This window comes from Arachis hypogaea, chromosome 2, assembly GCF_003086295.3.
Source record: "Arachis hypogaea cultivar Tifrunner chromosome 2, arahy.Tifrunner.gnm2.J5K5, whole genome shotgun sequence".
Taxonomy (NCBI): Eukaryota; Viridiplantae; Streptophyta; class Magnoliopsida; order Fabales; family Fabaceae; genus Arachis; species Arachis hypogaea.
The window spans coordinates 93,442,570-93,466,863 of NC_092037.1; the positions used below are offsets into that span (position 1 = coordinate 93,442,570).

Below are 24,294 nucleotides of genomic sequence, written 5' to 3' on the forward strand. Positions count from 1 at the left end.
CTAATTATATAGTTCAACATTAAATATATTTTATTCAACTTTTACAACATTACCCCCACTAGATTTTCCAATTATTATGCCAACCCATACTTGGTACTTGCTGAAGCATCTCATTTTCTAAATTAGACTTCATGATACCGCCGTGCCAAGTTGAGCATTGAAGCCTATGATCCACCCAATAAAAGTGTATATGTTATACCCTATCTGGCTATCTCTCAATCTTATATAGCTAATTAACAATGTCACCAATTATATTTGAAGTTCCATTAATTATACGACCCTTATTATTGTAAAAAAACCGGGAACCACAATTAATTGTGTGGTCCAATAATAATAATAATCAGCCTATGGGAATTTGCACGAGTGGATGATGTTGTGACACTTTATAAATTGGTGTTGAGTCACAATTTTGATTATTGAACCCTCCGTACGTATGTTTCAATTGTGCTAGCAAAGGTGCAGTCAGGAATGAATTTAAAAATTTTAATGTGAAAGGACTGAATTTTAAATAAAATTTTTAATTATTTTTTAATTATACTTTTCTATTATATAAAAATAATTTAGACATAATATATAATTATTAAATTAGTTTTATTTATATATATATAAAATAATTTTATAAATTTTTTTGTAATTTTATTTTTGACTTGATAATTATATAAACGAGATAACAATATTAATAATATATTATAAAATTATAAAATACTAATAATTTATAATTTTTTTAAAGTTATCCATATCTTATTAATTAAAAGTAATCCTTTTAAAAATTTTAAAAAACTTAAAAATAAATCATAAACTATTAGTTACTTAAAAGATATTGTATTCTTATAGCATACAAGGTACAAATATCAAAATAAAATAATAGTTGAAATCAAATAAGTTAAGATAAAAAAATAAGATAAATTTTTTTCTTTTAAAAATTCATTTAGAAAAAAAAATGAATATTTTTTACAAATAAAAAATATCTAAGAACATAATGTAATTATCAAATTATTATAACTATATAAGTTATTAGTAATATTCTATATAATAATATAAATGTTAAATATATTAATATTAAAAGAATAAACAATTTTTTTAAAAAAAATAGATATAGATATAAATATATAAAAACTAATTTAAAAAGTATAAAAACTTGAGTATGATATTAAATTAATTAAATAAAAAATATTAATAAATTAAATAACTAAAACATAAATTCATCACATAATAAAAAATAATATATATAAACTATTAAATTACATCATATTTTTTGTTTTCTTAAAAGCATAGTTCATATATAGGTATAATTCCTGGGTGCAGCATAGATTTCTTGATTAGTAGTCTACCTAACATTTCACTTTTCTTAATATGCAACTAGTGAAGTCCATCATTCCCCCTAATTAATTGTATCAAAACGCTACTGTTTATGTTAGGCAGATGCTTGAGTAAAAGGGAACCAAAAGCAGTTTGTCCGACATTTGGTTTTTGTTACTTCATATAATTGGAATCTAATTAATTAGTGCAAGGGCACTTCGTTAAGCTACTTTGTTAGTGTATCAGACATATTATATATATAACCATTTAAATTTTATAACATAATATAAGATCTTATTAAAAGGTTTAAAGTTTAGACTATTGTCTCAAAAAGAAAAAAATTAGTGTCATATATAAATGTTTAAATAGTTAAATAGAGGTACATTACATAAATAGTTATTTATGTAACAAGTCATTTCACGTATAAATTTTCTATAATTTTTTTTTGTTGGAATGTAAATTGTGCATAAAGATTTTTTTATTTGTTTTATGTGTAAATATATTTTTTATTTATTTTAGAAGAATGTGAATAACAAAGATCGAAGTTTATAACTTTCGATCATAAAAATTCTTTGTCATAAAATTACTTATTTAAGTTAAAATTTTTAAATAATAGTGTGTAGTTAAAAAGATTTATATACTTATGTCTTCAATTTTGAATAAAAATATATAGTATCCAATCCATTTTATATTTATCACTTAATTCCTTAGCTTAATTTAATCCTAAAGCCATAAATTATGGATTAATTTTGATACACTCTTTGTATAAAAAAATTATATATACATTTAATTATATCTACATATATAATTACTTTTTATGCCGTGAATGAAAATTCAAAACATTAAATCATTATATAAAAATTTTACAATGTAAATATATTAAATATAAACCTTTCTTTATATACTATACAAAATTGAGTTCAACTAGAGAATTAACCTTTTTTAGTTAATATCAACTAATTTTTTAAAATTATATATTTATCATAAATTTTAAATGCTAACTGTAAATTTTAATCTTAAATGAGAAGTTTCACATCAATTAAAGAGGTAAACAAAGCATATCTTATAAAAATGTGAAAATTTCTGTTTTATGATGTATTGTGATAGATGAATTGCTGTCATTACCATCATCAAAAACAAAATTATGAGAAACGAAGTGCTAAAACGAACAATATTTAAAAATCGATAAGCTAGGCTGTTACACTAAATTTTAAATTCTCCAAAAGAAAAAAAAAATAAAAAAATAATTTATAATAAAAATAATTAACTAATATTAACCATTTAAAACTTCGTTTCCTATACTACTCATAATAATAAATATAACACATTGAATCAACAATAAATTTTCGAATAAAACTCTACAACCAAATAAAATATCTAACCAAACCTAATCAAGTTGTTATAACTGTAATTCACATCACACATCTCTCCTCTTCTTTCTCCTCCTCCTTCCACTACTACTTCTACTTACATCCCTGCTGCTGCTTCTTCTTTTCCTTCTTTTTTCTCATTTTTCTTTTTTGTTATCGTCGTCGTCGTCATTACCATCACCTCCTTCTCCTCCTCGTTTGATTTTTTCTTTTAATTCTTTTTTCTTCTTCTCTTTTTCCATCATCATCATCATTATCATCATCGTTATATTATCGTTATTGTCGTCATCGTCGTCTTTTTCTTATATGCAAATAACATTGTTCATTCTCTTTCGGATTTTTACACTTGTTCTGCTTATTTTCGCTGGGTTATCTACTAATTTTTTTACTTATTTTCTTTTCTATCAAAATTTATAAATCTGCAACTCAAGTCTTCATGAAATAAATTCTTAGTTCTATCATATCATTTGTTGAAAATTTCGGTGTTAGAGTGATAAAGATATTTCGGTGTTATTCTTTAGAAATTTATGTGTTATTCTATATATCAGATACGCCGTCTTTTTCTTATACGTAAATGCCACTGTTCATTCTCTTTTAATTTTTTGCACTTGTTCTATTTAATTTCGTTGTGTTATCTACAGACTTTTCATTTATTCTCTTTTAGATTTTTATGTGTTGTTTTATATATGAGATAAGCATTTAATTCATTAAATTTGTGTCATTTTAAACAAATTTCAGTGCTATTTTTGTTTTTTACAAGAATTTAGTTCGATAAATGTGAACCTATATTAATTTAATTAAATAAGATTGCAATACAGTATAAATATATTCATTCAAGTCTAATATGAAAAGTAATACTCTTGAAAGAAGTAAAAGCAAAAAGAAAAGAAAGAAAGAAAGAAAAAAAGAAGAATAAGAAGCAAAATAAATACAGCATTAAAAAAGATATTTTTGTATTTTTTAAGCAAAATTTTGATGTCAAAACTCTCCTTCCTCCTCTTCCTTTCCTTCTTCGTCATCTTTATCATCTTTCACATTTTGATAATTCTTGTTTCACCATTTTAACAAGATTGAAAAAACTTTGGTGTCACGATTAAAAAGTTTTGGTACTATTTCTTGATAGAGTAAAGTATTGTTTTTGTCTCCAACGTTTGGGGTAAATCCTAAAGTTGTTCCTAACGTTTCAAAACTGATTCAATGTTGTCCTACCGTTAGGGATCTGTTAACAGAATTAACTAGGGCTGCACATGGATCGGATAATATCCGCAGATCCGCGGTAATTATCCGCATCCGATCCGAATTTCGCGGATATTATCCGATCCGCAGAGTCATCGGATCGGATCAGATCCGATCCGCACTGTGGTAGGATCGGATCGTGGATTTGGCAGTGATACCTGCGGATCCGATCCGCAGATCCGCACAGATCCGCACATGACACGTCATATAAATAGCTAATGTTATGTTATTGTGAGTTTGTGACCTAACCCTAAATCCTTCATTACGGCGCTCCTCACCTCTTTCACTCTCTGAACTCTGGACTCTCCTCTCAATCTCAGATCCTCACTCACTCACTCAGACTCTCAAACTCTGGCTCTCCTTCTCCTCTTTGATCGGCTCTACCTTGCTCTATCACCAGTGTTCGCTGTCCATCACCGTCTCCTAAGGTCATCATTTATTGTTCTTCCAGGCTCCAGCTGCATGGTCGTCGCCTCTTCCGTCGACGTGGTGGACGGCGGTCACGTCGTTCTCCATACGCGTTCTTCATAGGTCGCATTCTTCACTGGCGCAGCGCTCACAGTCGGTGGTCTTCTCCAGTAGTGCGGTCACCTCCTCCAGCGTTCACGGTCGCGTTCATCATTTCTTGTTCTCTCCAAGTAGCTTCGTGAATCTGTCAGAGTCAGACCAGCCGTCCTTCTTCTCCATCGGTTTTGCTCTCGACTCTTCGGCTCTTCAACTGATCAGGTATTATGGGTAAATTAATTTTATTTTATTTTCTCTTTTTAAAACTATTTTAATAATTGATGAAATTGTTGGCTAGTTTTAGGAAAATATTTCATGACTTCAAATTACTAGTGATTTTCACAAAATGTAGTCCCTTATTTCATGATCAATAGATCCAAGAAGTATTGCATCAGAGAATAGAGAACCAATGATATGTTTTGAGCCAGTCTGGAAGATAGAAATTAAGCATTACTTTGGCTACATAATTATTAACTTATTCCTTGTAAAGTCTCTTTCTGAAGGTGTCAACTATGGTGGCCTGAATTCTAATATTTTTAGTATATAATAATTTATTATTCTATCATGTTTTACTAATTTTTCTCACTTGTTATTTCTTAATAGGAATGAATGCTTGCTGATATAGTGTCAATTGGAAGATTGGAAGAGATATGTCAATTGGAACTTGTTGAGTTGCTGTTTTAGTGTTTTTAGTATGCTGGGATTGCTGTTTTAGTATGATTTACTGATTTAGTGTGCTGAATTGTTGAGTTGCTGTTTTAGTATGTTAAATTACTGATTTAATGTGTTGTTTCAGCAAGTGTTGTCATAAATTTTATGATATTTTATTTTTAATTTTTAATTGCTGAGTTGCTATTTTATTTTTAATTTTTAATTTTATGATATTTATGGACATTTTTTTCAAAAACAGAAAAAAACAGGGCCTTAAAACAAATCTTTTATTGTACGGATATATCCGATATCCGATCTGATCCGATTCGCAAATATGCGGATCAGATCCGACCTAAAATAACACGGATATGGTATCCGATCCGATCCAATGGGAGCAGTGCGGATCGGATAGAATTTTAGCCTATATCCGATCCGATCCGATCTGTGTGCAGCCCTAGAATTAACGGTGGGACAAAATTAAGTCGATTTTGAAACGTTAGAGACTTAAATAGAATGAAAACGTTGGGGACAAAAATGATACAAAAAAATAAATTTTAATTTTATCCTTCAATAATATCAATTTTTTACTATACATAGTATTCAATTATTTTTTAATCACGTCTAAGTAAATTACACTTAATCATATTACTTTCATTTTAAATAAATTAATTTTTTTTATAATTTTACTCTTAAAGATTTTTAGTTATCATGAAATATTTGTAGAATGACTAGTATATAAACTTGCAGAAAAAAATAATATATATACAATAAAATATAAATTATACCTTTTGTCTTTAATGTATCAAAATTCTTAAAAATTATAAAAAAATAAATTATTTAAAATAAAAATAATATGATTAAGTGTAATTTATTTAGATGTAATTAAAAAATAATTGAATACTATATAAAGTAAAAAATTAATATTATTAAAAGATAAAATTAAATTAAAATTTATTTTTATGTATCATTTTTGTCCCTAACGTTTTTGTCCTATTTAAGTCCCTAACGTTTCAAAATCGTCTCAATTTTGTCCCGCCGTCAATTCTGTTAACGGATCTAATGGCAGGACAACATTGAGTCAATTTTGAAACGTTAGGGATTTAAATAGGACGATTGAAACGTTAGGGACAATTTTGAGACTTAACCCAAACATTGGAGACAAAAACGTCTTCTTAATAAATTCTGCATAACTCAAAACTTCTCGTCCTCTTCTTCTTTTTCATCATCATTATCATCATCATCTTCATCATCATCATCTTCTTCTTCTCCTCCTCCTTGTTTTACCCTTTTATAATTCTTCTTATTTTATTCTCTTAATAAGAATAAAAACAAGAAAAAAATATACATAGAAGAAGAAGAAATACATTATACGCTGCAATATCACCAGGAAGAGGAAAAGGAAAAGAAAAAAAATCAGCAATAAAAGAACGACGATAAGATAAAAACACACGAAAAAGAAAAAAAAGTACCTGAAAAAGAAGAATAAACGCAAATAAAAAGAAGGATATGAATGTTCATGTTCACTTAGTAGTTGGAAAGTTAGAGTGTGTATTCACGCTTTCACTAATGAAATTATTTTTTGTTGAATTTAGATTAATTTAGTTAAACTTAATTATAAAAAAGACTTAGATGTATACCAAAATTTTTAGTTTATTATGTCATTCATGATGTAATACCCACTCTTGTCTCTTGGCATAATATATCTTTGCTTTTGACACTAAGATTATAATATCGCATTCTCGTACATAATAACTAACTTTTTTAGAGATTGTATAATATTTAATTTAAAAGATCAAAGTACACAAATAATGGACTCTTTAAACAAAATTAAATATATAACAGAGAGCACGAACTGTGTCCTTTCTTTTATTCATGTGATTTCATGAAAGAACCTATATTGAAGTGCAGAAGTGGAAATATTCCTATTACTCAAAACTGAAAGCTTGCATGGAAAGTATGTAAGCCCAGCAAAGAACAATCCATGAGAGATCAGAAGGCTATAAGAGACACATCTTATACCTTTTGAAGCTTCTTTTGAGAGGGTAGTGGTCACTTTTAATGGTGGGTCTTTTTTTAAAAAAAAAATTCTTAATTCTTTGAAAGAATAAAAGAAACATTTTCCCCCTATATTTTTATTTGGAATTTAGCGTATGATCTCTATAGTCTATACACAATCTTTTTACCCTTTCTAGCTACCACCGCTCAGTTGACAGGTCAAGATCGGCAAAAGACCAGGTTTAGTGGCCAAGATTGTGCAAAGAAATTTATATATAATCAACTTTATACTTCAATTTGTCTTTGATCTGGCAGCTTGTTGGTATATATAATCTTTTTATATTTTACTCCAAAAAGAGATCAATAAACATATATTATTTTAAAACATTAAATAAGATCCAAAATAAACGATCAATACCTCCGGTTTAATGTAATCTCAACACAAAATAAACAATAGGAAACATTATTACATGACAAAATACTGATGATCTTGATTCAACTTTGCATTTTTCGAATAGTACACTGTTATCAATAAAAGAAAAAAGAAGTAATGTTCGAACAAGAAACACGCAGTTTAGGAGCAAAAATTTTGTAGCAATTTACATAACTACGATAAATGAAAGAGAAAATATGAGAAAATAATGATATGTCTGAATAACGTGAACAATGATTTAAAATTGGAAGGTGAATTATAATTAAAATTTAGATTTTTTAATTAATGATCTAATTAAAAAATTTTGAAATTTAAAAATTTAGGATTTACAGTTAAACACATTCTCATGCACTACAACACTATCGGCATAGAGCGGCGGTTCTGGAGTAATATTGTAGCGATTAAATACCTGCTGAAAGATAGGCTGTGGGAAAACAGTTAACGGCGGTTTAACTTAACCGCTGGAATAACCGTCGCGATATAAGAAATGATTTTGCAGTCTCACTCTTAACTGTTGCGATATGAGCTGTAATTATTCACATAAAATTGCTGCAAAATTCCCGCCATTATATGCAGGAATTGTTCTAGTGCCACTACAGACGGTTACTCCTAATATCATCGTTTTCTCTCAGTCTCTGGTATCCTCTCTCGCCACACAGCCTCACCTGAGCCGTTCAAACCAGGGGCCCCTGGCTGAAAGTTCCGACGCCGTCATTATCTCCGACCGACGCCGTCATCGTCCCCCGCACACACCACCGCTACATCAAGTTGTCTCCCTTGGTCTTCTGTCTCCCAGCAATCTCCAGTCCCCTTCTTCCCGGCGCGTCCCCTCCGTCGCTATTGCAACTCCCCAGTAGACCGTGCACATGCTGCCCAAGCTCAAACCGACGGTACTATGTTCTCCTGCAAACACCACTGGGACGTCAAATAAGTGCCGCTCGTCATCTGTAACCGCGCGACACTCTTCGACAGCCCAACCGTGACTTCTCCTTTGCGTTGCACCTTCCGTCAGTCGTGCCATTGCCGACACAGCCAGGCGTCGTCACCGTCGTAGCCTCACCATATATAGCAAGCCCCTCATTCTCTTCACACGTACGGTGCCCCGCACCAGTCCCGAATAGCCTCCTTCACGCTGCCCACCCACCGCCGCCCAACCTCTCTACGAACGTCCAATCGTGCCGCAGTAGCCCCAGATGGCATCCTTCGCGCTGCCCACCCGCTGCCGGCCGTGCGGCCTCCCTCGTAGCCCACTGCATTCACTGTCCCAGCGTCACCATCCGCAACAGATTTGATCAACATACAGGGACATTCTTCTTCTACTTCAGTGGCCAGTTTAGGATGGTCATTTTAGTAGGTATGTGAATGGTTATTTTAATTCTTATGTGGATGATTATTTTGATTGGATTGGGGTTAGTTATATATAATTAAAATATGTTGGGTGTTCAATTCATTAGGTATGCAGATGATTATTTTTATCCTTAAGTGGAATGATTATTTTTATTAGGGGTGAATGACACCGGTGGTAGCGTGTGGGGCAAGCTAAGCAATGACGGTGAAGTGGGATGATTATTGATGAAGGTGGGGTGGCAGCCGGTTGGGAAAGAAGAGGGCATTGGAGTGAAATGCTTTAATAAATTAAGGTTTGGGATGGTTGTTTTTTTTAGAATAACTAAGTGGATTTTTTTTATTTAGGTAATTTGTGGAGTGTTTTTTATTTTTTACATGTATTGGGCTAAATTTGCAGCCTATTGTTCACATGGTTTAGGTTTCCTATTGTCTTTCTAGCGGAGTTGTAAGTGAAAGGATGGCGACGACTTTTCTGGTGGCTTTGTGATGTATAGCGAAATCACATAAATTAGTAACAATTTAGAGGCCAACTGCCACTAAATCAAATATTTTTTAATATAATATAATATAATAACTCACCCATTTCTAGTTCTTATCACCAGTTTCGCACGCAAACGCAAAATGGAAAGGTGTGAAACCACTCTTCTTTCCTCCACTCACATCCCCACCCCCCGTGCAATCACGTAGGTGCCTATCCATCCTGTTGCAGTTGGTGCATCCTTCCCCCTGCCCTGTGGTGCGCTACTCTGTTCCCTCTCAGTTGGTTTGTGATCTCTTCAAGTTCGTTGTTTCACCTTGTTCTCTCTTTTTTATTATGATTCTTCTTTTTAATAATTCTGATTCAATCTTTTTTTTTTTGGTTCCATTTTAATCGATTTTCTCCTTGGTTGTCACTCTTGCCAAGAACACAGGAGGAAAGGCACAAAAACATCACCCAATCGACCTTGCAGCAGCCATGTCGTCCTAGTTGTTCATGCTCTTGGCCATTTCTTGCATTCTAAATCTACTATGCTCCCTCCTCCTTTTTTGGATGTGCTTGCTTATTTTCTTGCTTGTCCCTTAATTGTTTTACTGATTTGTAATTATTACCACTTTATAAGTTTAAAATTGATTAAAACTAGACAGTGCATTTAATTTAATAATGAATTATAAAGTGGTCGGATGAGATATATTAAAATCTTAACATTTGTCATAAGGGATCTGCATACTATATACACGATACAGTATTTAGGGACTTAGAAGAAACCTTATAAACATCACTACCCTTAAGTGAAACCAACTCTAATCCATAGACCTGCACAGATGGTATTCAAAACTCAGAGTTGTGCGATGAAGACTTGGACCCAGAAACAAATTAAATGAAGTATATTCTTTTGATTAACACACTGACAATTTCTTTCCTACATCTGAAGCTCAAAATCCCGAAGGACGCAAGAATAGAGAATATTGGAATATTGATGTCATTGACAACCGTTCTTGTATTTTTTATATTTAAAATAATTTAGCATTTGTTTTCCTATTTTTCTCGTATTTTGGCCACAATAGTTACAAATACAGAGTTTTATTTTTTTATAGATGCCGATGGCATAATCAAGCAAAATAACGATAAATCCCAGGATTGGTATATATATTGTGGTAGTTTGAAACTGCTGCAAAATAAATTGATGCGATATTCAGATATAGTTGTGGTTATGTTAACAGTTGCTGAAAATCGCCATGAATTCTAACCCACATGCCTTAAAGGATAACGGTCGCCAAAGCACTGGGATTCCGTTTGCGAGGATGTTTAAAACCGTCGCAAAACCCAAAATTTACAGCTAAATTCTGGTCACCTTCCAATGTTCAAAATGGTTTTTAAATTTCAAAACACAAATTAAAATAGCCTTTCACTTTTATAAATGATCAAATAAGTCCTCAAATTTCCTTTCATGAATCTCTGTTTGTCTTTAACCTAAACTTTTATTTGTACAATGCTAACTTGGACTATTAAATGCCACCATGGCATTCGAATAGTAAAGTGATGTGGACACCATATGAGTTAATAAAAATGGTGTCTCAAAAAGATTGGACTCAATTTAGTCCCTCATCTGATATAAAACACTAACCTAAAATTACGACAAGTTCTTCGTCTTTATATTCTCTTCGATCTCTTCAGATTCTGTTTATTGCAAGAGTTCTACTTGTTTTCTTGTTGAGTAATGATGGATAGTTCTATGCTATGACACACGTTAATTATCTCTTCCTACATTTACAAGAGTTACGAAATTTAAGATGAGGTTAACTTGATCTCCAGTAAATGATATCAATTGATCATTATCTTACGTAGTAATTTATTTACCTACAAAAGTCCTCCTCCAATAAATATTAGCCTGAAAAGGAAGTAAAGTGTAGTGAGGTCAATGTGTATTTTTTCAATATATGTTTAATCAACCGTAGAATCTAGCAACAAAAATTAAGGAGTAATGCAATGAGTAGGTTAACATTCTACCAAATGCAATGATAAGATTCCTATACTCAACGTTATTACCGACGGTCATATTCTGGTGTACTATTTATCGACCGCTAAACAGTCGATAAAACACTTAGCCACGCTAAATTTTGGTGTCAGTTGGCGCGTACTGATATTATCAACGTGTATTATTTAACGTGTACTATTTACCGACAGCTAAACCGTTGATAAATATTATTATTTCATTTTAATGGAATAATAATACAATTATTAGGTTAGCATTCTATTAAGTGTTTGAATAATTAATATTATATATTATTGTTTTGTTTACAAATTTATTTAAATATATATTGATATAATAGGTATATATATATATATATATATATATATATATATATATATATATATATATATATAATGAACCTATATAAAAATTCTAAAAAAACAATTTTATCAATGGCTAATTTTATAAAAATAAAAAATATTTTTTATCGACGGATGAACCGTCGGTAATATTAAATTAACTTTTTAATATTAAATGAACCGTCGCTTGTATTGTGTGTGGGACTTATGAGAATCAACTAGGGTTATATTTGAATGCTATTAAAAGTGGGTTGTTTTGCAACACTTAGACACAAAATCACCGAAAATTCAAGTAACAAATTTTCCTGCATATTAGAAACCGCCGAGTTAATTGCCACAATCCTACCATTTAGCGGTGTTTAAGAAAACCATCGGTAACTCCCATTTGTGGCTTAGTGATAGAATAACACTGTAACTAAGTTAACCATAATTTTTTTTAGTGATAGAATAATACTGAAAAAATTATATTGTTATAAAAAATATTTCACATGGCAAAATTTGTTATTATTTCTGTAATAAATTTTAGTTTTGTATTAAAAAAATTTGTTATAAAATATTATTTTGTGTTGTAATAATTTTATTTGTTGTTAACAAAATTTTTTTGTAAGGAGATATATGGCAATAATTCTGTAACATTTTTTTTTTGTTATAAATTTCTTTTGTAACTAAATTAATATTTTTTATAATATTTTTTTGTAACAAATACTATTTTTCTTGTAGTGTTCATTATTCCCTAACTTTATACTACTTTTAACATTGTCAAATTATTTATCCTAAAAATTTATTAGATAAATGTACATAAATGATTATATATTTTATACTAGTAGAACAAACTCAATGTGGCTCTATAACCCACCTTGAGCTTTAGATGTAGCTCCCAAGGGATAATATATATACTTCACTAAATGATGAATTCCTTTTAGTTTACTTTCTATAAATGGTAGAAAAATAATAAAAATAGATAATAAAAGATTAAGAAATAATTCTCATTTCACTCATCAACATGAAAATGTCATGTTCTAAGAGGGCAGAAAACATAAATTTATTATAATAAAATCTGCTAATTAATATTTAACCAATGTATGAATTAGTTTAACTCAAGGATTGTCTTTTGTACTAGAAAGCATTTCAAATGTTAACAAGTAATCCTTGATGTGTAAATTAGGTCAAACTAAAGTAGATGCCATAAACCTGCTTTTACTTTGCAAAATATAATAGCAGGTCATAAAATCATTTCTTCTAAAATAAAGTTTAAGTTGATAGAAAAAATATATAAATAATTATATTTTTATATACTTTTTTAAATAAGAGTCTCTTTTAAATTTTTTGTATAAGTTTTTTTTATTGCTTGTAATTTTTTTTATTCAACAATAATCGAATCCTAAACTTTTAAGTTATAAAATTACTCTTCTTAAAAGATTAAACTGATAAGATAAAATACATGAATGATTATATCTCTACGGATAATTTTAAGATTGTTGTCTGCTAATATATAATAGCCTTAATAGTTAATTTTGTGTCCCTCATCTTACAAGAGCCCTTCTTAAATTGTAGCAAGCATTGATCACATCTACCAAGCTAGAACAATGCTTTTGCCAAGTTGACATTAAATATGGAAAACCCACCTCATTATGCAGGGAATAATGCTGCTTAATCCTCTGATCATGTCCTTTTCATATACTAAGCTTTTAAGTTGAGCACAGATTTTAGGAGCTGCTTTTTGTTTTAAAAAGAGTGCATTTGTGAATTGGGTTTGCTTCAAATAATTCTGGTAGAGTAGAAATATGTGAAAAGATGAAAAAATAAGTTGATTCCTTCTTTAGTACAATATAGATATATATTAAAAACATTTTATTGCATTAAAGAATATGTGTTGTCATTTTTAAGAATATTCCACATTTGTACCTTTATTATTTTTGTTATCTAATAACTATTTTTTTATTTGTAATAAGTGAGGGATTTTATTTGACCAGCATTTTCTTAAATTAATAAGATTTGATAGACTTAATATCTTGTAACATCTTCAACCGCTTGTTTGAAAATATTATCTGTTATAGCACTCTAAATTTTACGGGTTTATTCTTAATGGCTAGATGTATGAAAAGTCAAAATTTACTGTTCAACCTCTTAAAATGTACTTTCAAAGAAGTATCCATATTTTTATAAGATATATATATATTTTTATTGTTGTAAGACTTTACATTCTACTCTTCTCACAAAACATCTGATACCAAAGCAGACAATATTTTCAAGTAGATAGACTAAGTTATTACATATTTTTTTTATTAATTAAATTTTTAGAATAAATAATTTTATACCATGATATTAAAATATCTATGACAATAAAATTTAAAGTTAATTATTGATAACTATAGAAAAAAATTCAGTATAATATAAACAAAAAAATTTATATAAAATTTATGAAAATCCAAAATCAACTTGAAAAATATATTAGAGATATAATTACTTTTATATATTTAATTTCTTTTGGAGATAAATAATTTTATTTAATCGATATACTAGCTAATATATCTAAGCCTTTAGTGCTAATAGCAATGGGTACAATCCATTATGCTTAAAAAAAATATTTTTGATAAACTATAAAAAAAATGTACATTGATTAGTAATAGTTGTAAATTTTCGATTTGTGAAAAGCGTTTGACCTAACAAATTATATTAGAACAAAGTCATGTTGTTAAATGCTCTGACAATCGCCACTACAGGTTCACTCTATAAATTTTGGCTTAAGAGTATCCAATATAGGATATTATGATAGGCCATCGGTTCAAATTCTCGAATATTATGTAGCAATGCTATTATTTTTAGCTTAAGAATAAAACCTAAGCATGATCCAAACTATAAGACTCAGAACCAACATTATCAAATTATTGAAACTAAGTATTGGGGTTTATCTGTAAAACTTAATTACTAAAAGAACTATTCTAATATGAAGAGTGTTAGGGGATAGTAATTTTTATAATCTGTAGCCATCAAATAACCATCAATAATGATTTAATAGTGTGAGATTGGTGTGAGATTATATCCAATAACTTATTTTTTTTTTGCTAATTACATGCTGGCCAAAATTTAATAAAGTTGCTAGTCCCTAGACTTTTCCTTCTAATATTACTATATTACGATAATTATGATATTTTAAAAAATATTATTAAAATTAAAACAACACTTTTTATCGTTAAATAATACTTTTTAAAAAGTATTACTAAAATTTAAAAAAAAATATGACTTTACTTTTATTAACACTTACATAATTATTATAGTCAACTTTATATTGCTTCTATATTTATTTTCTTGGATTGAATATTATTACTATTAGGTGAAAATAAATGGATGGAAAAAATTTGCTAGATAGCTATGTGAAGCAAAAAGTATAAAGTTGGAAAGGTGTTGGTATCAATGGCTTTATGGAACTATTACAATATAAATTAAGCACAAGTATAAAGTAAACGCAAGAGTTTAAGAGAAATAATGTAGTATTCATTAATTTAGTTCAAAGGGTTTGTTCTCAACTTCCAAAACGCTCTCTGGGCTATACACAACTTCTTTTGCAGTTACACTCATGCCATTGCCAACGATAGTTGCAAACCTTAACCACATTCTTCAGTGTCCGTACACAACTTTCTACAGGTACCAAGATTTTGGTCTCTCTTTTTTTCCCTCTTGAAGTTTCAATGATACAAATAAATAAATAAATAAAACATAGATATTGGATTTTTTTTTCACCCCTTTTAAGACATGTTAATTCATTTTCTCATTGTACTACTGTTTTCTTGGGGTTTGAAAAGGATATGAATATGTGTTTTTTTAATTTTTAATTTTACTAGTACATTTGATCTAAACAATTATATTATCCATTTCTGAATATGTTGTACTTTTTTTTAAGGTTGTTCCTAAATATTCCAATTTTCAAATCAAAGCTTGTGGAGAAAACATCATGTGCACTGGTGCTGAATCTCGAGGAAATATAAATGGAGATCCTATGTTGTCGTCAACAAAGGTTGTTGGAAGAGATTACAATGAAGAGAGAATAATGAGAACAAGAGAAGGTGGAAATAATGAAGTAGCTTCCAACAATGGCTTCCATAATCATCTCTTTGCTCTTCTCCCCAATCTTTCTCTCTCCGAGGTTTGTAACTCTCTCTTTCTATCTAATATTTGTGGGAGGAAGTTCAGGTGCAGTTGACTTTACGTGAAGTTGATATCTGAGAGTTGTTAGATAATTTGACTGATTTGACTAAATTTTTATATTTGTGTCGCCGAATGATTACTTATATAAAAATATCTTTATGTAAAGACTATAACTGAACTATTAAATATTTAATAAATTTAACTAAATCAATATTTTAATTATTATTTTTATATAAAAATATTTTCATGTATATAATCACTAATATTTATGTCATTCTCTAGCTTGTTTGAATAGTTTGTAAAACAAATTCTAATTATTTGTTTGAACGTCCAAACATTTAAGAGTAATGATATTATTGGCATGTAGATTTTATATACACCATTTTTGCATTTGCTTCTTTTAATTATTTTATTATTATTAGCGAGGATGATGAGATTTAACTTCAATTTGAAGTCCCATATATATACCATCAAATTTGTTTACCATTAAATCATTGTTATTTGCTTTAATTAGTGACATATAATCTGCGTAATCATATTTTAGTATACCTTAAATGAAATTTGCAATTATTGATACATATATAACTTTGGAATTATTTGGACTTCTAATTCATGTTACAACGTAATGTGTGGATGGAATTTTAAGAAACTATCCATATTTATTAGCATGCATTTATACGAAAACCACAAGAACTGGTTCTGTGTTGAAAAATTAAATGGTATGAAAATTTTCATATGATGAATAGTAATTATTGTCAAACTTATACAAGGCCATTATTTGTGGGAGTTAATCTTTAATTTGTTTTATTTGTCTTTGAGATTTTAATCACATTCATATTTGGTCATTGGCCACAACAATTTCAGTCTTTTTGAATTGTGATGTCTTGAAAAGCTTCTCTATAATGTTAGGGTTTTACTTTTTTAGGTTTGAACAAGACTTTATCTAACTATCACTTCTAATTTAAAATTATGTGATTAATTCTCCTTAAGACAAGTTAAGAGAAAGAAAAATCTAGCCTTAAAATCCATTTATTTACAAAAACTCAATTAGGAAGTCAAATTTTTCGCCAATATTAGTCAATTTTTTAAATTATATTTTTGTCTTAAATTTTAAACTTTAAATTATAAATCCTAAATTATAGACCTAAATCCTTAAAAATGAGTTAAGAAAATTTTACAATAAAAAAATAATTAATATTGACTAATTAAAAATTAATTTCTTATACTTATTCTATTTACAAATAAATGTTAATTTTAAGACTTTATCATTATTTATAGACAATTTTTTATGCTATTTAACAAAATGCAACCTTTTGGAGACCATTTGGTGAATTTTGTTGGATAGAGTAAATCTTTAATCTGAAAGATCACAATATTATTTTAATTTTGGGGGATTACTTCTTGAAAAATTGAAAATTTTTATAGCCTAAAAGAATAATAGTTCACTCTATTAGCTAATATACAAACTTAAATGAACAATTGATTTTAAGTGCTTTGACACTTTTTTTTTCTATAAGCATAAATATTCTAAAATAGTCATGAATAAATAAAAATATTGAAAAATTATCTTATTAATTAAGGTATTGATTTAACTCGAATCAAATTAGTTAAAGTTAACAGATTTTATCCTCTATTATACCAGTAACTGTATATTATAACATGAAAATAATATAAATAATGAATCATATTATGTTGTATCTTTCCGTTATCTCCAAAAGCCGTTTAAAAAAAAATCATTTTTTTGAACTTTTGATGCTGAGTGAGACGAGTACTTTTCAATAATTTTCAATTGTTATTTCAAGTGCGTGTGGTGACATGCATCATAATAAAGCTTGAAATTTGATCTGGACTATAGAGTTACTTGGTCCTACTAATTTGTGATACATATATCTGAAACATTGTTTTTGATATTATAAAATAATTTATAAATATCATGATGATGTTTAAAATGGTCTCTTTAAAGCCTACCCTCCATTCTTTTTATGAAAAACCTACCTAGAAGATGCATTATTTTGTCTCCAATTTTATTGGCTCACACGTTCGTATTAGATTAAATTTGGAGAATAATAAGAAAATAATTAATAATTGCTCAATATAAATTTTGGATGTAGTTTTTTAATCTTTTAAATGTATAATTTTTTTTAATATGGTTATTGTTTAATTTAAGAAAATTGTTCTGTAACAACAACTTGCCCTAATTTAGGGCATTCGTTTTCTTTTGTTTATTATTATTTTATCCTTTTTCCTCCCACATCATTAATACTTGAGAATTGAAAATATTAAGCTCCTAAAAGTTATGACAATAGATTTTCCTTTTTGCAACTTTAAGTAAACTTTTTTTAATTAAGTAGTAGACTAAACCTAACCTAAATCAATTATCTTACCATGTGCATCAGCCTGGCTCTCTCACACTTTCACACATTCACTTTGCCAAACATAGCATATAATGTTAACTTCTATTTGTTTTTTTTTTTATGTTTTTCTTATTTATTTATTTTTGTTTGGTTTTTCTATTTTTGTTAATTTAAGAAAAGTTATACCGCTCATGACCTTTTACAAAATGCATATTTTATTGATTCAACTATTGAATTACAATAATATATAATAAAGATAGATTATGTATACTAAATTTTATCAGAATTTGTCATATAAGGATGTAATTGAGCAATCCTTTGTCTTTTTATGTTTTGAACAAATATATTACATTGATTTTCAATATATAAAAATTATAGCAAATATTTTTTATTGATATGAAATTTTTAAAAATAATCTATAACAAATATATTTTTAATCTAACGTTGCTTTTTTAAACCAATACAAAAACAAAAAATTATTTAATGATATAGCAATTATTTAAATGAGCAATGCTAGTGGCCAGTAATTTTTGTGATTTGTAGTCATCAAATAGCCATTAATAATGATTTTAATGGTGTGAGATTAGTGTGAGATTTCATCCAATGGCTCATTTTTCTTTGTTGATTATATGCTGGCCAAAATTTAACAAAGTTGCTGGCCCTAGACTTTTTCTATTTAAATTGACACGGATATAATTAGGACGGATTTAATAAGTAGTGATGATCCAACTAGCTCATTGGCTATTTAAAGATAGAGAATTTTTTGAAAGTTTATGAACTATTTAATTGATTGTGAGGAACAAGACCTAAACTTCATTTAAAAAAAAAACTATAGTGAACAAAATATAATTTATCGAAACTTGTATAGACCAAAGTCTTTTTCACAATATAGAATAACATTTCGTACATTTTGGACAAAAAAATTAACCTATAAATTTTCACTATGTTATGGCACATGAAAATTCAAGTGATGAGAACCTAACTTTTTTCATGTGAATGTCGTTTGGGAGTTAGGGGAATCTGTGCACATTATGTTTCTTTTTCATTTATTTATGTTTTGGTACAAACAAGTACTTTATTATTACTTTCATCCCTCACCCTACATTCACTTTCCGTAACACCTGTATTTATTTATTTATTTTGTCGTAGCACTTCATAATTATTGCTTGGTGGTTTTGCCCAGAGATTAATAGAGTATTCAACGTTTGTTAGAAGCCCAAAAAATAATATATAAATCAGCTTTCAGTCAATACTAAACATTGCTGAGTAGCTTAGTTTGCTACTAGAGTTTGGAATTACTTTTAGAGAAATGTTAGGGATCATCAGAATTTATTATTTTTTGTCATCACTTAGTCATTAATTCAGTTTTTTTAGTCTAATTTATTTAGTTTAATAATCTAATAACATACTTTATCCTATACTTTTAAACATTGATAGTTAACTGATAGTAAAAAATAATAAATTCTAATAACCTTCTAGTATTTCTTTTAATTTTAAAAAAAATCCCATAAATATTAACATTAAATATTCATGTACTTACTTAGTATTTAAAGTTTTTAGAATTTAGAGTTTAGCTAAATATATTGGATTTTAGGGTTATAATTTAAGGTAAATTGTGAATTTGTATAACTCAATTCTCAACAGTCTTATTTATTGATAGAATAACTCTAAAAGAGAATTCAAATAGAATCTCATAAATACTTAACATGAAAAGCATATATTTATTAGGTTCAATTTGGATAGATTTATAAGTAATTTTTTTAATTTTTAATTTATGAAAATTTATAGTATTAACGTTTAGTGTAATTTTTAAAATTAAATTATAATTTTTGAAAAAATTATTTAAATATTTATAGAGAAATTAAAAAAAATAATCTTTTTTATAATAAAAAGTTTTTATCATTCTTCTTTTAAAACTAAAAAATCAAATATAAATACTCATTTTTCAAAAGAAATTTAATTAACATGTTTACCCAAACTGGGTTTTAGTATTTTGATAAATTTAAGTTGATACAAGATTTAGGATTGTGTATTAAACGGTGACAAAGTGTGAAATGCAATTACCTGCAGGTGAAAGAAGAGTTGAAATCAATTGGTAAGATTTCATGCCCAATAATAATGACTAGCCTTATGATGTATTCAAGATCTGCAATCTCTTTGTTGTTCTTGGGTCGCCAAGGAAAAGTGGAGTTAGCCGGAGGATCTTTAGCACTTGGTTTTGCAAACATAACCGCCAATTCAGTTCTAAAGGGCCTTACCATGGGAATGGACCCAATTTGTTGTCAAGCATATGGAGCTAAAAGATATTCACTTCTAAGTCAAACATTTTTTAGGGCAACATGTCTCCTTTTAGTTGTTACCATGCCAATTTCAATTCTGTGGCTAAATATGGGACCCCTCCTTCAATTACTAGGTCAAGATCCACAAGTCACAAAAGTCGCACAAGTTTACATGCTTTTTTCAATTCCTGAACTCCTAGCACAAGCACACCTTAATCCATTGAGAACTTTTCTTAGGACACAAGGTTTAACCACACCAATAACCGTCATTGCTTCTTTTGCGGCGGTTTTGCACCTACCAATCAATTATTTCTTGACTATCCACTTGAACTTAGGAGTCAAGGGAGTTGCCCTAGCCACCGGATTGAATTCCATTAACATGATACTAGGAATGTTGCTCTATCTTATCTTCTCCGATAAACCCTTGAAGCCTTGGCAAGAAGCTTCGGTTTCCACAGCATTTCGCGGGTGGAAACCGTTGCTAAACTTGGCCGTGCCGAGTTGCATTTCGGTTTGTTTGGAGTGGTGGTGGTATGAAATCATGCTCTTTCTTTGTGGGCTATTGAGTAATCCACAAGCCACGGTAGCAACAATGGGCATTCTAATTCAAACACTTGCATTACTCTATGTGTTTCCATTTTCACTAAGCATTGCATTGACAACAAGAATTGGTCACTTATTAGGTGCAATGCAACCCAACAAAGCAAAGAATAGTGCCATAATTGGTTTCACTATAGCAATTATTTCAAGCATCATAGCATTCATTTTCTTAATGTTTGTGAGGAGAAATTGGGGTAAGCTCTTCACTGATGAGACACAAATCATTGACATGGTAATAAATGTGCTTCCAATATTAGGGTTGTGTGAAATTTGCAATTGGCCACAAACAGTTTCATGTGGGATATTATCCGGTACGGCACGCCCTTACTTAGGTGCTAGGATTAATTTGTGTGCATTCTACTTAATTGGTTTGCCTGTGGCTATTTTTGCAACATTTGTCCACAAATTTGAATTGGTGGGGCTATGGTTTGGAATGTTAGCAGCACAAATTTCATGTGTTTGTATGATGATATACACATTGGTAAGAACAGATTGGAGTCACCAAACTAAGAGGGCAGTGGAGTTATCATCTCAAATAACTACTACTGAAGAGGAGATAAGTATTAGTGTAAATGATGAGGAAAGTGGGTTACTTAATTCTGATCTATGAGATACTAATTAATTACTAGAATTCAATTATTCATCTACTTCTTTGATGAGTGACTTAATTAATTCATTATTCTTTTATATACTACATTAATTATATTCCATGTGAAAGCTATAGGTATGTACATTATTTAACGTTTTCTCTTAATTCATTATATTCTTTTATGTATACACTGTATGATGGTATGTATGTATGTACATAAGAAAATCTTTAATCTTATTGAAAAGTCTTAACTGGAATACGAATTAAATCAATGAGTTAAACATATTGTCACAAGTTTAAGTAAGGTTGTATTTGGGTATTGTTTTGTTCAGAAACAAAATGCAAAATTAGAGGGTACAATTTTTTTTTTTTTTAGTTTTTCATGTGATATTTTTCCAATCTGCTAGGTTAAGGATTAGTTTACTGTATAAGATTCATTTAAAAATTTATTATTGATCAATAAATTTAAACGAATAAGTGAGTTAACCAATTGTCACTTGACTATTTTAAATTGGTTTAAAAAAAATCGTTTAACTGTGACACTTTGACCACTTTTATCAAGATACTTATACTTTACCAAGAAAATAGGTTCAGCAAGCTCGATTTGGAAAAATTTAGTGGAAGCATAGCCTTTTCTTTTCCTTTTTTTTTTTTGGACATAATGGAAGCATGGCCTAAACTCACCTCATATCATGAATCGCATCCAGATGTCAATATCCAATAATATTCTTGTTGGGTCTCATGAAAACGTTCATTCTTAAATGAGGCCACATTTTTGGTAATAACTTCAATGCCCATTGGGGTAGCTAGTTTTAGCCCAATTTGAAATTTTTTTGTGGTCTAAATTCCACTAAAAGGATAGTGAAATCTGACCAAAAATTAAAATATAATGTTTGGAAAGAAGGGTTTTAAAGACAAAAAAAAAATCAGGGATTTTCAGCCAGCCCTTTTCCTTCACCAGCCAAATAATTTAATTTATTCTCTTCTGAATTAATCTAATCAGATATGGTCTAAACTCGACGACCAAAAACAAATTGTTCTAAATTGTTATAAAAGTTTAAAATGGTTATTAGTGTAGATGTCATATCATCATGAAAAATTATCATACATCATGAAATATGTAGTATTATCAATTATAAATTTTTTATCATAATAAAATATAGAATATTATGAATTAATAGGAGAAAGTTTTTATAATGTTTTAACTTATTAGTAAGCTAAGTGAGTTAAGTAAATAATATCTTATTATTATTCATTTTAAAATTTTTATCTATAAATAAATTTTAAAGAGAAGGTTTTAAGATATATTTAGTTTATAAGTTTACATTATTCTAGTTTTTGTGTTGAATTCTTGTGTATTATTTTTATAATAGAAAATCTATTTTCATAAATTATCAAGTATTATATTGTAAGGATATCATTAAGATACAATTTTCTATATTTTCATATTTAAATCTCTATTTTATTTATCTACTTTTATCATATTTTTCCAACAAGTTATCAGTACGAAAATTTTTAAGGTAAGAAATTTTAATTAGATCAAATCTTTTTTGTTTGGAATTTGTACCACTTTATATTTTTAAAAAAAATTATCATAGATTGTAGATGCTGAAATTCACCTTAACTCAATGAATTTCAATAATGTCATTAACACAAACAATAATGCAACGCTTAAAAGGATCGCGTTACTATAATGATTTTCCTTCATCGTCATGTTGACAAAGAAATCAAAATGAATATATTACCATAAAAAAATCAACAAAACTATGGTAGAGTCTAGAGGAAAGATATTATCTCCAAAAACCAGTGATTCTTCCAAATGCTTGATATAAATAGTTACATTTGTGTTTACATAATTTTAAATCCATCACTGAATATGATTCTACAATATTCAAAATAATCTCCAATTAAAATTGTGTGAAGAAAATGTTACTGATAGTGATATGCTAAAGAAAATATATTCGATCTTTCATGCCTCAAATATGCTCTTACAACAGCAATATCAAGAGAAGGAATTTATAAAATATTCTGAATTAATTACATGTCTTCTTATGATAGAATAGAATAACGAATTGCTCATGAAAAATCATAAAGCTTACCTCTTTAGTTCTGCTCTATTTTCGAAAGTGAATGTGACGCATTATAATCTAAAAAATGATAAAGACCACTATTTTAGTAACAAATATAATAAAGGAAAGAAGAAAAGATATTTCAATAATAAAATATCCTACAAAAAGTGGGATAATAAAGAAAAAAATTGGCACAATAAGAATATAGAAAGAAGATGTTATTGTTGTAGTGGTAAATGTCATTGGTCACATATTTATTTATCATAGGCCAAATCACTTAATTGAATTTTACTAAGCATCTTTTAAAAGAGAATAAAAAAATAAAAATTATTTTATTTCAAAAAATATTTCTACCACAACTCATTATGATGTGTTTAATTTTTTTAAAGATGTTGAAGAAAATATTAGTTATTTAATTAATAATAAAAATGTTGAATAATTTTTTTATATTTGATTTTTGATATATTAATATATATTTTTATTTATTTATATTTGAATGTATTTACTTTTAAATTTATCTTTTTATATAAATTTCAAAGAATCAATAAATAAATTTGTGCTAATATAATATGTGTGTAATAAATAAAATAGTTATGTAAATAAGAATATG

At 28.5% G+C, this 24,294-nt stretch overlaps 1 protein-coding gene across 1 annotated transcript; it reads left to right on the forward strand.

The window, feature by feature from the left end:
- The first annotated feature begins 15,599 nt into the window (after window positions 1-15,599).
- On the forward strand, window positions 15,600-21,636 carry LOC112728411 (protein DETOXIFICATION 53-like). Its single transcript, XM_025778532.1, has 2 exons — window positions 15,600-15,791; window positions 20,218-21,636. The coding sequence occupies exons 1-2, from the start codon at window positions 15,600-15,602 to the stop codon at window positions 21,634-21,636; spliced, it is 1,611 nt and encodes a 536-aa protein (XP_025634317.1).
- Window positions 21,637-24,294: the final 2,658 nt, after the last annotated feature.